The sequence below is a fragment of the Xenopus tropicalis genome, chromosome 2 (genome assembly GCF_000004195.4).
Source record: "Xenopus tropicalis strain Nigerian chromosome 2, UCB_Xtro_10.0, whole genome shotgun sequence".
In the NCBI taxonomy this organism is placed as follows: Eukaryota; Metazoa; Chordata; class Amphibia; order Anura; family Pipidae; genus Xenopus; species Xenopus tropicalis.
Window position 1 is genome coordinate 83,769,979 of NC_030678.2, and position 13,374 is coordinate 83,783,352.

The 13,374-nt window shown below is 40.5% G+C and overlaps 1 protein-coding gene across 1 annotated transcript in view; it reads right to left on the reverse strand.

The window, feature by feature from the left end:
- Positions 1–107: 107 nt before the first annotated feature.
- LOC100496959 (endochitinase A) overlaps positions 108–13,374 on the reverse strand; it is a 31,083-nt gene continuing 17,816 nt past the window's right edge. The window contains exons 5-10 of the mRNA XM_031896912.1: positions 12,452–12,504; positions 10,419–10,523; positions 9,885–10,038; positions 2,604–2,746; positions 2,110–2,211; positions 108–774 (exon numbers count right to left, since the gene is read on the reverse strand). Of these exons, the coding sequence (XP_031752772.1) occupies positions 505–774; positions 2,110–2,211; positions 2,604–2,746; positions 9,885–10,038; positions 10,419–10,523; positions 12,452–12,504 (827 nt within the window). The 3' untranslated portion in view covers positions 108–504. The remainder of the gene's footprint in view (positions 775–2,109; positions 2,212–2,603; positions 2,747–9,884; positions 10,039–10,418; positions 10,524–12,451; positions 12,505–13,374) is intronic.

Consider the following 13,374-nt stretch of genomic DNA (forward strand, 5'->3'; position numbering starts at 1 on the left):
GTTTGCGCATGCGCACTGGGGGGGTGCGCGTTCGCGCATGCGCACAGGGGGGACACCCACAGGGGTGGCCTTGGGGCGCCCAGGAGAGAAATCCAGCCCTGATACCATTGGTGTGTATTGGGAGTTTTATTCAGAAACCAGTGTCACTGTAATCATCAGTAACAACAAAAGAAATCCCCAGCAATATCTTAGCAAATTAGGGTCAGTTAGCAATTATACTAGGACAGTTCTAAAAACTACACAGCACTACTGGCTGTATATGATGTCTACTATGACTCCCAGGCTACCAATGGGATAAGTGCCTATAATTAAGCAATGCAAGAAATGCCCCTGGAGTGATGTTAGCATGAGTTTCCAATCATATGACTTTTTGTGCCCTCTCATCCCCTCCACTCCACTCATGAGATTGTGTATTATAACAAAGAATATGAAGTTCCAGAAGCTCTGTATCTTCAGCATCCAAGTACTTGAACTAAGAAAAGACTTAATAACTGACATTAAATCTTAGATGAAGGAAAAGAAACGGGGTGTAAAAATCACAATTAAAGCCAAGGAAAAAAGCTTCCAAATGGATCCTCTGCTAATGTGCATAGCTGTGTTAAAGTGCACTTGGCCATCCAGAATCATGCAGCATCCTGTCTTGGTGGCATTGCAGCACTCTTGGAAACAATTTGCATTTTGAATGCTGGCACAGGAGCTTTTGCTTGTGGCACAGGTGTCACTACAGCCACCCTCATAGGAGATCGTACCTCCGGAACCTAAAACTTTTTGCAGCTGTAAAGCAAATAAACAATATGATGCATTAATTGTTGAATAGCCACTAAACATTAAGCCTAGGAACAGAAAGGTAACTTGAAATTTGCAGTACAATTGCTTTCAGAGTGAGCTATGGTGGCAGTCATGCGGGGAAGAGTAAATGTTAGGTGGCATATTGCATTAGACTTTCTAAGCCTAAATAAATAGGTCTAGTGCAAGGTTTAACAGCAGATTTCTACACTATAAAACAATTTACATTAAAAGGTCAAGGAAAATGATACTGTATATACAGTACAGACACCCATCCCTAAAACACACAAATCTGTCACTGTGTCTGGCTACTTGATTTATTCTCCCTAGGAGCATTTGCGGATGTAGGAAATTAGCAGTTGACTGCATGTGCTTCTTGTCAGCCATTGCCACCAGAGAACTAAGGACACAAACATAAGTGACTGGGCTAGATGCCACCAACCCTGGTGCACTACTCTTCTTTTATTCATCAGTATGGCAGAACCTGGTTGTATTGTGGAATGTGGGCAGTGTAGTTGGAAGGCACTCTGAAGCAGCCCTATGATTTCTACATCACCTTTGTTCTCATTGATAATTATATCTTATGACAAAAAAGTACTGGTGCACTGGCAACATAAATTCAAAATGTTTGCCCTTTAGATTATCAGTATACATTTAAAAGACATATAATTACAATCTATCAGGGGCGGGCCAAGCCGACCGGGTGCCCTAGGCAACCCGGTCGGCAACCACGCCCCTGCACCTTCCTCATTCGCCCCCCAACCCCCTTTGGTGTGCATGCGCAGTTGAACGCGCGGGGGGGGGTGGCGGGGTTCGCGTTGCGATTCATCATTGCCCCCACCGCGTAAGGACAAGCGGCGGGGGCAATGACTAAAGAACGAGACTAGGAGTAGGCAGGAGAGGCTGCCTGGTGCCCCCCAATCGTTGCGCCCTAGGCAGCTGCCTCTTCTGCCTACCCCTAGTTCCGGCCCTGCAATCTATCTATCTATCATCTATACACAATGTTCTATTACCCTGCATTGGTAAAAATTGTGTTTTTTTACAGTTATATAAATATGCTGATCTGTCCATTGAGGCAGCTATTCAAGTTGAAATTATAACATATAAGCTCTATAAAATACAATGGTTTGTTTTTGCACATTAACATAAATTGGGTCAAATGCCACTCATGCCTTTCTACAAAACTATGGAATGAATGTGCACAATGAACAGATACAAACAAAATGTAAAATTCCACTGGTCCTTTAAATAATTCTTCACCATATCACAGTAATTTCATGTATACCATATTATCTGTTAAGAGATAACAAAACTTTAGTTTACCTCACAGTGGGATATTCCCACTCGACAGTACTTAGTTGTTGTATTTACTTCTTTTGTAAAGCAGTTCAATCCAGTACATTTAAATGAACGGCATTTCAGTCCCTGAAGAGAGATATAAAATCCGTAAGCAAATTTTCTCTGGCACAAATAGACCTGAAAAACACTCCTGAACATTTACTAGGCATTGATGTAGACATTTTCTGGTGTTTTAGGGCTGTTTTACTTTTATGCATTTGACTGCAGACCAGTTCATGCCTCAGCTGATCTAATTTTGACCTGTGAGTTTAAGTACAAAGAACACTGAAAGCAGAAAAAAAAACTGGTCAAGTATTTACTATGCATTCAATGATGGCCTTGGCTTCTATGGGTACAGATCCACAGAGCAGAATTAGATCAACTAACTCATGTGTTTTTTCATCATAAAAGGCACTGCCCAGGACAAATGCATTTAAAAACAGTTATGGGCTCAAGCTTCACTCACAAGAAATACTTACACTGTATGCAATAGTGGTTGCAGTTGTTGCAGGGGTTGCAGTGGTTGCAGTTGTTATTATAGATGCTATGGTGGTCTCAGCTGCAGTTGTAGGGGGCATGACTGTACCTGTTTGCACTGATGTTGTGCTCATGCCACTGGAACCTGAAAAATACAAATGTTGACAATCTTTTCTGAAGGGATTTTAGTAGTGGCTAGCTTTATTTGTGTTTTCCAGTGAGACATACTGTAGTTGATACAGAGTGACAGCTTGATAAATGGAACCCCTCCACCCACCTAACAGAATATATCATTCTATATTTTCCTCTCTTTTCTACAGTTACGACCATTAACACTGGTGCGTTTATGGACACAGGTACCACATTTGTGGCATTCACATTCAAGGACAAGAAAAGAAAATGTTTTACCTCTTATAAGTTATGCATAGATTAGATTGGTCCAGGGTCCTGATGGTATATGAGAGGCCCACCAGCGCTACCCAACTACCCTCTTACCTGCCCACCCACTCACCGCCAGCGCCTTTCCCCTGTGTGTGTACCTTATATTTTGAAGCAAACGGGGGAGGGAAGGGCTGCAGGGGAGCAATGGCAGGTGGGGGTCAGTTCTACCGTGTTTTTCCTGGTCTCCTGCTGGTCCAGTCCAACCCTGCATTGGTCTCCAACTCATAAATGGGACCTATTTTATGCTTAAATTCATGAGGTACTAAAATATCTTAAAGTGGTGGCACTGCAACCCACTACCTTTGGAGTCTGGTTATTCATCCAGCCACTTGTAATATTTCCTGGTGTCTTTGTAATCATTTTTTATAACTTCGACTAATGCTTTCAAATGTGCTTTTTAACATTTTACTTACATTCTTCACTTTTGAGGCTAATGCTTCCATAATGAAATGGGATGGAGAAACATATCAATGTAGTGACTAATAATACATAGCTTTGAATCCTGTACAGGGTTGGACTGGGCCCTGGCCCTGGTGGGCCCCGGCGGCCCAGTCCGACCCTTGCCAGCGCTCCCCCAACTGACTGTTCCTCTCCTGACGTGTTCAATTTATATGCGTTCAGGGAGGATGTTGGGCGGGGGCCCTGCGAGGGGGGTGGGGGGGTTAGGGGGGCCCTTGGAGGGGGTAGGGAACACGGCTGGCTGGGGCACCTGCAGGGCCTCAGTCCGACCCTGATCCTGTATAACCGACTTTCACCCCACCTCCTGATTCTTGCCCTATATGTGTATCTGTGAAATGTTTTGCTGATTATTTTTCCTATATTTTTTTCCTTATTTACCGCATGGTTACGTGGGTTTCTTATATTTACCCTTGTTCTCACTCTGGGGCTGATTCACTAAAGGTTGATAAAACGAGCGCTATTTACTGTATAGCATGCGTTAAAAATTTTATCACTTCTTATTTTTTGCGACTTAACGCTCAATTCACTAACGTGCACATGCGTTAAATGTCATGCGATATTTTAACACATGTGCAATAATTTCTGCTACATGCAAAAAATTGCACGCCATAGTAGCGCACGCTATTACGCACGTTGCAGTGTAAATTTTCACACAGACTAATGCGATATTTAGCGCGTTTAATGATTCATATGTGTTTGTGAATCATGCGTTAGTACTATTTCTATTCGCTAATTAACGCAATGCGTTAGAAATAATGCTTTGCGATGATGCATTTTTTTTCCGCATTCGATACATGTTAAATGACTGATGAATCGGTACTTATTTATCCCGTGCATTTAACACAAAAAAGCGTGCGATAAGCTTTATCGACCTTTAGTGAATCGGCCCCTATCTTCACTTAAAATTTTTTATTTTATTTACATTTTTATTTTTTTTGTGTTTTCATTTGAATAAATACAATTTGTTCCTTTTGAACAAGCTAAATGTGATATGTAATGGTTAATTAAGAAATAGGAGAAGGGCGAGAAGAAAGTGGGTTATACTGAACTCTCCACCACTTAGCAGTTCCATTTATTCAATCTTTTGTAAAATTATTTGAGAGAGACAAAAAAGCTGAAAACTGGAGAGTAAAGGGTAAGGATAATTTAACAAGAGCTCAGAAAGCTTTGAAAAAGGAACAGGAGTGGCTTGATGTCAATATATATTAAGTCCTAAGATAAAGGAATGTAGACATAATAAGGAAACGGAACTATGATTCATTATAATAAACCACATCCAGTGTCATCACCTTTTTTATCATGCTTAAATTACACAAAGACATACTAAGATCCACTAGGCATCCTAAAGCTGCCCATACAGGTAGTCACAAACGAGTTGATCTTTCCCTGATATGCCCACCTTGAGCTGGGCTGATCTAATTGTTTAGTTCTCAGGCCAATGATTGGATCATAATTACCACCAAGGCAGGCTGTCAGGGAGACTACTGCATCAGCATGCCAATATAGTCCTTGCCCTGATAAGAAAATCAAACTAATTTTTGGCCAGACTTGGTCAGGCAGGCCTGTCGACTGGCCCCGTTCACAGGTCCATATGCAGCCAACTCGGTCTGGAAGGACTGAATTGGCAGCTTTTGTTCGCCTGGGTATGGCCACTTTTAGGTTTTTATTCCCAAGGACAGGCCCCATTTCAGGACCTTGGTCCATGGGCAAAACTGTCCCTAGGTAACAAATACTCCACTGGCTTGGTTATAAAAAGTCCCTATGTGGGGTTTTGTGCAGGATGTCGGGGAGATGCAGGTGGGGATTGGTTCCACTGTAATTTTTCCTGGTCCAGTTGGTCTCCAACTCATAAATGGGACCTGTTTTATGCTTAAATTCATGAGGAACCAAAATATCTTTTAAAGTCGTGGCACTGCAAGCCACTACCTTTAGAGTCTGGTTATTCATCCAGCCACTTGTAATATTTCATGGTGTCTTTGTAATCATTTTTTATAACTTTGACTAATGCTTTCAAATGTTCTTTTTTAACATTTTCAAGTTACTTATTTGATACAGAGATGCCAGTGTTTAGCCCATAAGAATACATTGATAGTTGTGGGTTTTCTATTTGTATTATCCCATATACTATCTTGATTCTTGAGTTCAAAAATGCTTAGACAGATTTAGCATATACATACGAAATTTTAACTTATCAGTATTCAGTATGAAACAAATTTTTTTCCGCTCTTCTGATACCATCCACAATAGGACATCTTTGATGAACCAGAACCAAAAGAGTGCCCTGTCCCCCACCCACTCGATATTTGACCCAAAGACCACAAGTATTTTTCACCTAATCCAAATGAAGGTAGACTCAAGTGGGGGGACAATACCCCATAATTAGCAGTAATGTTGATCATCAAACTAAAATTATTATATAAAATACCTTCTAACAGCCTCATAACAAAGTCTGTGTGCTTTCAAAACTTATAACTTCTTGTGTCCAGAATTTTTATTGCATCCCATCTGTATGATTGCAAAATGGATACACCCCTTACCATCTAGTGACACCAACCAGACAGCATCATCCACTGCCAATATATCCAATTTTCTTAGAACACAACATATGCTTCACTTTTGAGGCTAATGCTTCCATAATGAAATGGGATGGAGAAACATATCAATGTAGTGACTAATAATACATAGCTTTGAATCCTGTATAACCGATTTTCACCCCAACTCCTGATTCTTGCCCTATATGTGTATCTGTGAAATGTTTTGCTGATTATTTTTCCTATTTCCATAAGTACCTCATGGTTACGTGGGCTTCTTATATTTACCCTTATTCTCACTATATGTTTCCTGTTCAGAAGTAGCACTATCTTCGCTTAAATTTGTAAAGTTGTGTTTCCATTTGAATTAATACAATTTGTTCTTTTAGAACAAGCTAAATGTGATATGTAATGGTTAATTAAGAAATAGGAGAAGGGCGAGAAAAAAGTGGGTTATACTGAACTCTCCACCACTTAGCAGTTCCAGTTATTCAATCTTTAGTAAAATAATTTGAGAGAGACAAAAAAGCTGAAAAGAGTAAAGGGTAAGGATAATTTAACAAGAGAGGGTCAGAAAGCTTTGAAAAAGGGACAGGAGTGGCTTGATGTCATTATATACTAAAGTCCCAAGATAAAGGAATGTAGACATAATAAGGAAACGGAACTATGATTCATCATAATAAACCACATCACCTTTTTTATCATGCTTAAATTACACAAGGACATGCTGAGATCCACTAGGCATCCTAAAGCTGAACGTACAGAAAGTGACAAACGAGTTGATCTTTCCCTGATATGCCCACCTTGAGCTGGGCTGATCTAATTTTTTGGCTCTCAGGCCAACAATTGGATCAAAATTACCACCAAGGCAGGCTGTCAGGGAGACTACTGCATCAGCATGCCAATGTGGTCCTTGACTTGATTAGAAAATCAAACTAATTTTTGGCCAGATTTGGTCAGGCAGACCTGTCGGCTGGCCCCGTTCACAGGTCTGGAAGGACCGAATTGGCAGCTTTTGTTGTGTATGGCCACCTTCAGGTTTTTATTAGTCCCTGTTTCCCAGGGACAGGCCCCATTTCAGGACCCTGGTCCATATAATCCACTGGCTTTGTTATAAAAAGTCCATATGTGGTGTTTTGAGCAGGATGCAGGGGAGATGTTTCCAAAAGTAGGTTATTCAACATATAATTTAACATATGATGACCAGAAAAGAAAATGTGGAAAAATGACACAAAGCAATTTTATTGTTTAAGGTAAGAGGAAAAAATATCTGAGCTTTGGTTGGTGTGATTTTAAAATGTATACGGTATACAGAAGTATACAGAAACCACAGATATTTTTTCAATTTAAACAAAAGGCAAAAAGTATGTTAGGCTCATGCCCTGTCAGTGAGCTCATTTTGACAATGGGTGTATACTGTGCATTTAAATGGGGATTTGTAAAAAAAAAAGTGGGCATGACCTATACAAATTGTTTTGCATGGCATGTACACACCCACTCCTGATGTATCCTATATTTTATGAAAACCATAATTTAAGGACCCTGACAGAAGGTTCAAGTAAGTATACTGATATGTAATCAGCCCCACCATGTAAGCATTATACTTACATCAGATGTCCATAGAATTGGATGGTTTGGCAGTGGATGATAATGTTTCACATGATAATGTTTCATTGGTGTCACTAGATGTTGCTGGACTCGTCCATTTCAAATTCATATGGACTGGAGGCATGTAAAAATGTTCATGAGTATATGCATTTTGAAAGCAAGCTGACTTTTGAAATAAGTCTGTTAGAATTTGTTTTATGTAATTATTGTGATGATCTACATTACCTTCAGTTACGTTGGGCAGACATCCATGCCCACATCCATTTGATTAGGCGGGAAATGAATGTGATCATTTCGATTGCAAACTCATTTGCCCATGGTAAATGTATACACCTGTTTATTGTACCGTGCTGCAGAATATTGGCACTTTATAAATACCTGTTAATAATAATAATCCTTTGGTCATTTCCGGTATTCTGACCGGAAATCACAATTGCTGTGATAGTGGCTGAGTTTCCCTTGAGACCTCTCACCCTGGGCCTGTATGAAGCTGGGCACAACCACTGTGGGCAATTTGTGAACAAATGTTGGAGCAGATGTACGAATGCTGGAGGTCAAAAGGAATATTTGCCTTCTTAAACTCTGGTGCAGCTCCTCACACATGGATAGCAAGATGAGTAAAAAGGGATGATGGGAGGAACTGATGTCACACATGAAGAAGGGGAATGGGAGGGTTTACAGACAAGGAAACAAACAAATACCTTACAATATAACTAGGTGGAAATGTAACAATATATATGCATGGAAACAGTTTAACCTATGAAATAGGCTCTTGCATCAAGTACAAAGAGGCTCAAACAGACCCTGACAGGCCCAATAAATAGTGAATGTCTATGGCATCTTACAGCAGCTCCTCTGGTATTTGCCAGAATCCACAGATTGTCAGTCCAGGCCTGAGTGAAAGACAGGATACCCTGGGAATCTGTTCATTGTTGGGGCCCTCCTAGTGCGGACATGGTCAGTAAAGGATTTGAAGAAACTTGTTGGAATACTGAATAACAAAGCTTAAAATTGACATATGTATATGATAAATCTGTCTTGATTTTTTGGCCTTAAGGCTAATGTTCCATGGGGAGATTTAGTTGATGCGATTTTTAAAAAGTGGGTTCCAGCGACAAGTCGCTTGTTTTGTCTCTACATAGAGAAGAATATAAATCGCCAGTACCTAAACCGACGATACTACTTTAAATAGCTTATCGCTCCGAATCACTATGAGACCCTTTTTCGAGCAATTTTAGAAAGAAAGCATCATCATTCAAAACTATTGGAATCTCTGAAAGTAAAACCCACTGAGCGGGAAGTCGCTGTGATTTCCCTATTGCACTGAATATAATTTCTAATTGTGGGGGGGAATATGAAACCTGGATTTGTGGGAAATAGAATCGCTCCGTTGTTGAACTCTCTAGTAATCGCTGGAACTTGCTTTTTAAAAGTTGCAGCAACCAAATCTCCTTGGTATCAAACAAGTAATATGCCTACAGGACATCTTCTAGGATGAAACACAATTGCTGATTGACTAAAATCATTGCAAAATATGCATGGGTGTTAAAAAGAAAGATTTAACAAAAGGCAAAACAAAGAACAATACCAACAATAACAATAACAGCAGCCCTGTTCTTACCACCTGGTGCACTAAGGGGTGCAAAATCAGTGTGCTCTGCACCTTGCCCTCAATTTAAAACCTGAGCAGGGTTCAGAGTCGGGCGCAATGCAGCCATGTATTTAAAGACTGCCAGCAAATTAGGGGATGGGTTGGGACAGGAGGTGGAATACCTAAGTGCCTCCATCTGCCAATTAAGCATGCATACTTCCCAACATTCTGGCCACACCCATAGACACATCCCCATTTACCAAAACACGATTCTTTTACATGGTTGGAATGGCCCTAGGCAAGTGCCTCTTTGGCATACCTCTAGTTCTGGCACTGCTTGCAAGCCTGTGCATGCCTACATTTTCAGAAAGGACCAGCAGAAGCCAAGCTAAGGTGGACATTTAAACAACAATTCAAGTCTACTGGTTATGTAATGAAAATCCAGATTGTTCCACTGAAACAGTTGGCAGTACTGTATTCATGAGTCACACTCAGGTCTGTATGCTTTATTTTGGAGACCTGCAGCAATTTAGCAATGTGCAGTGCAAAGCAGGGCACAAAATATGAAAAACTTAGCAGTTTGTGCCTGCTTTTTGAACAAAAAAACGAAATTTGTAAATGATTCCTACAATGTTTTTGATTAGTGTACTTACCAGCACTATAGACATGCTCTGGAGTGAGACACATTGATGTGTTGCAGCAAAACATAGTGCAGTTATCCATTTCTGCTCCATCTTTAATGCATCCGCCTGGAGTGCATTGATGGCTACATCTGGCTTCATAATGAGAGCTGCTGTGGCGGTAAATCTGAAATAACAGCACACAATATATAGAAACATGGCAGTATATGTTCTGCAATCAAATGCTGTAATTTAAAACTGTACCAGAGCAATTTAGCCTATGATAACAAACAAGTGGAGAAATCTGTCACTAACTGCTTATGCATTCAAGAACAAAAGTGTTCAAGAGGCCCTTGGCTGATGTTTTCCCTTTATGCAATGGAACATGTCTGATACCTTGTTGTCACTGTATATCTAGCAGTCCATAACTAGTGTGGTAATATGCATATGTGTGTGGTATACAGGACACAAACTTCTAGGCATGCCAGGAAGCTCCCAGGCAAAATAATGGATGGAAGCCTTTGTCTTTTGATTATAAATAAAAAGCAAAGATTTTAAAGTACCTACCTCACAGTAAGAATCATGAGTACACACTTCGGAGACTTCTGTCCAACTATTCTTATTTTTGTAACAGTCATTTTCCATGCAGTGAAATGTCTGGCAGGAAAATTGCTTTAGGAAAGATTACATATAAAAAACATTTAATTTGAGGTATTGTATCCAGAAGGAATTAGAACATGGAAAAGAGACAATTCAGCGGTAAGCATATGTTTCATATGTAGGGGTAAATGTCACTAGCAAAACCAACAGGATAAGGTGGTATGAGTGCCAGCTGCTACATAAGGTCTTTACCTAAAGATGGTTTGGCAGTTTGGAACACTTGATACACATATCTTGACTTGGGGAACCCTGGATAAGTTTTGAACAGTCTGATAAAAAGTCATAATGCAGAAACGCATACTGAACACTAGTATTTAACTGATACCTTATATCAGGGCTGTCCAACTGGGGGCCTGCAGCCTGGATGTGGCCCTCCAAAAGATTTTTATGGCCCCAAATCTTCTCTAGTGCTCCTTTTATTATTAGATTCTTTTATTATTCTTTTAGATAGCCCATAATACTCAACCATGCCTACTCCATGAATCATTTGAACAATTGTTATAATCATCATTTTATATGTATAGAAAAAAAAGATATAAAATATGCATTGTAAAGTGGAGAGTGACAATACTACCATACAAGTTTTTTTTTAAAGGACAGCTAAGGGCTCTGGCACACGGGGAGATTAGTCGCCCGCGGCAAAACTCCCTGTTCGCGGACGACTAATCTCCCCGAGTTGCCTTCCCCCTGCCATCCCACCGGCGAACATGTAAGTCGCCGGCGGGATGGCAGACGCGGCGGGGCGATTTCGGGAAATCGCTAAGAAAGACTCGCGAGTCTTTTTCCGCGATTTGCGCGAAATCGCGCCGCCGCGTGTACATGCTCGCCGCGTGTACATGTTCGCCGGTGGGATGGCAGGGGGAAGGCAACTCGGGGAGATTAGTCGCCCTCGAACAGGGAGTTTTGCCGCGGGCGACTAATCTCCCCGTGTGCCAGAGCCCTTAAGCAAACAACCAAAAATGTGTCTACTCTTACATTTGTCATGGGGTAGCTGTACATATGTGTAACAGCTGTCTCAGTTTACAAGTTAATGATGATAAGGCAAATGCCCCATGGAGCAATTTAGTCGCCTGTGATAGCTCTCAAAAATGCCTTTCCAACCACAACAATACAAAGTGCTGGTGGAAAGGCTTTTGCTTTGGCTTTCTAAAGTCATGCAAAGTTACCTGCAATAGGAAACTTCGCGAAAATTTGATAAACCAAAGCAATGCGAAGGCCTTTCCATTAGCAATTTGTATTGTTGCTGGTGGAAAGGCATTTTGGAGAGATTAGTCACTGTGCTAGCAGAGATCTATCGCGGACAACTAAATCTCTATATGGGACATCAGCCTAGTTGTCACATTAAGGTTAACCTATATGATGCTCTGACTGTTTCATAGGCTGACACCTTCCTGCCTGGTTGCATTATGTTGGCTATATTGTCTCCTCCCACCCAGTCCTCTTGAATACAGCACTGCTAAGCACAGGCAGCACTTTATTCAAGGGAGCAGGTGCAGGTCTCAAAACAAAATGCAGAGGCCTAAAGCAGTTTCTGCAAAAAAGAAAATCATTGTTCAACGTACCCATTTATTGCACACTGGCTTAGAGGTTACAAATTACCCCTTTTGTGTTAAGGGCTGCCATACCTGTGTATATTACATGCTTACATGTACATTTCTTGCATGCTTTTCATGCTCCCCATTACTCTCCTTTAAGTATGTGAAAATATTATTTTTGCTGGGCAGAGTGGACAGGTGTGAACAGCTCTCTCTCCACAGCAGTGTCTATATACCTGGACATCTTCAAGGGGTTGCTCATGACCAAAGATTTAGTTAGCAAACCAGAGTTCTTGCATTTATTTTACTAGTGTGTAGTCACTTGAGCCTGCTGTTGCTCAGAGGCCAATCAACATCAAAATGACATAGAAATAGATTTCATTTTGTTCAGAATAATAGACTTACCGATCCTGCCATGGGGTCTGAAGTATCATTTTCATTTAACATTGTGGGTACAGCTATAAACAAAATAGTTACATTTAAAGTTATTACTCTCTGTATACCTGGCATTAACTTAATACTGGTCTTTACATGGCTTAGGCATTGCAGGTTAGGTGGGATTTCCTGAAGGTTAACATTATTTTTAATTATATAGTTTAAAATTTCTAAAAAGCTGCTTATCCTACAACCCTACTGGACAAGTTTGGTTAAAATCAGTCATGTGATCATTCACAAATTATGAAGCTGAAGCCTTCCCAGGTTTTCTGCACATAAACCATCTAGTAGCACAAATGTTAATAGCGACCAAAGCTCTGATACCTCACTATTCAAAATCTATAGCTTCCTCTTCCACAAATATATTTTTAATGGTGCATGAAATATCATGTCTTTAGTCTCTGCACATACAACTCAATTATTGTAATGAACAATTTTGGTTTCATGCTCCCTTTATTGCTTGCCTAATTGGCAGCTATTATGATTTGATCATTATAGGCCAAATTATCAGATAAACCCCATATCTTAGAAGGTGAAAGATCTGTTTGTTTTGCAACCTTGCCAAACAAGTGGATCTTTAGATGTTTTTTACACATCAAAGGGATAAAAAAAAAACATGTTGCTGGACTAGAACTGTTATCATTCTCCAGTATATAATTAAGGATGAACGTATGACGTTTAGCAACCACAAAGATGGGATTCTGTCATGATTTGCATTATGTACAACTCTGAAATTGGCCAGATCTCGATTGGCCAGGTTAGAAAATCCAGTCGGATCGGGGACCGCATCGGCTCGTTGATGCGGTCCCGAACCGACTGCCCCATAACCACAAATGTAATATGATCGTTTGGCCCCAGGGCCAAACAATCGGATTCTTTTTTTTTAAGTTTCT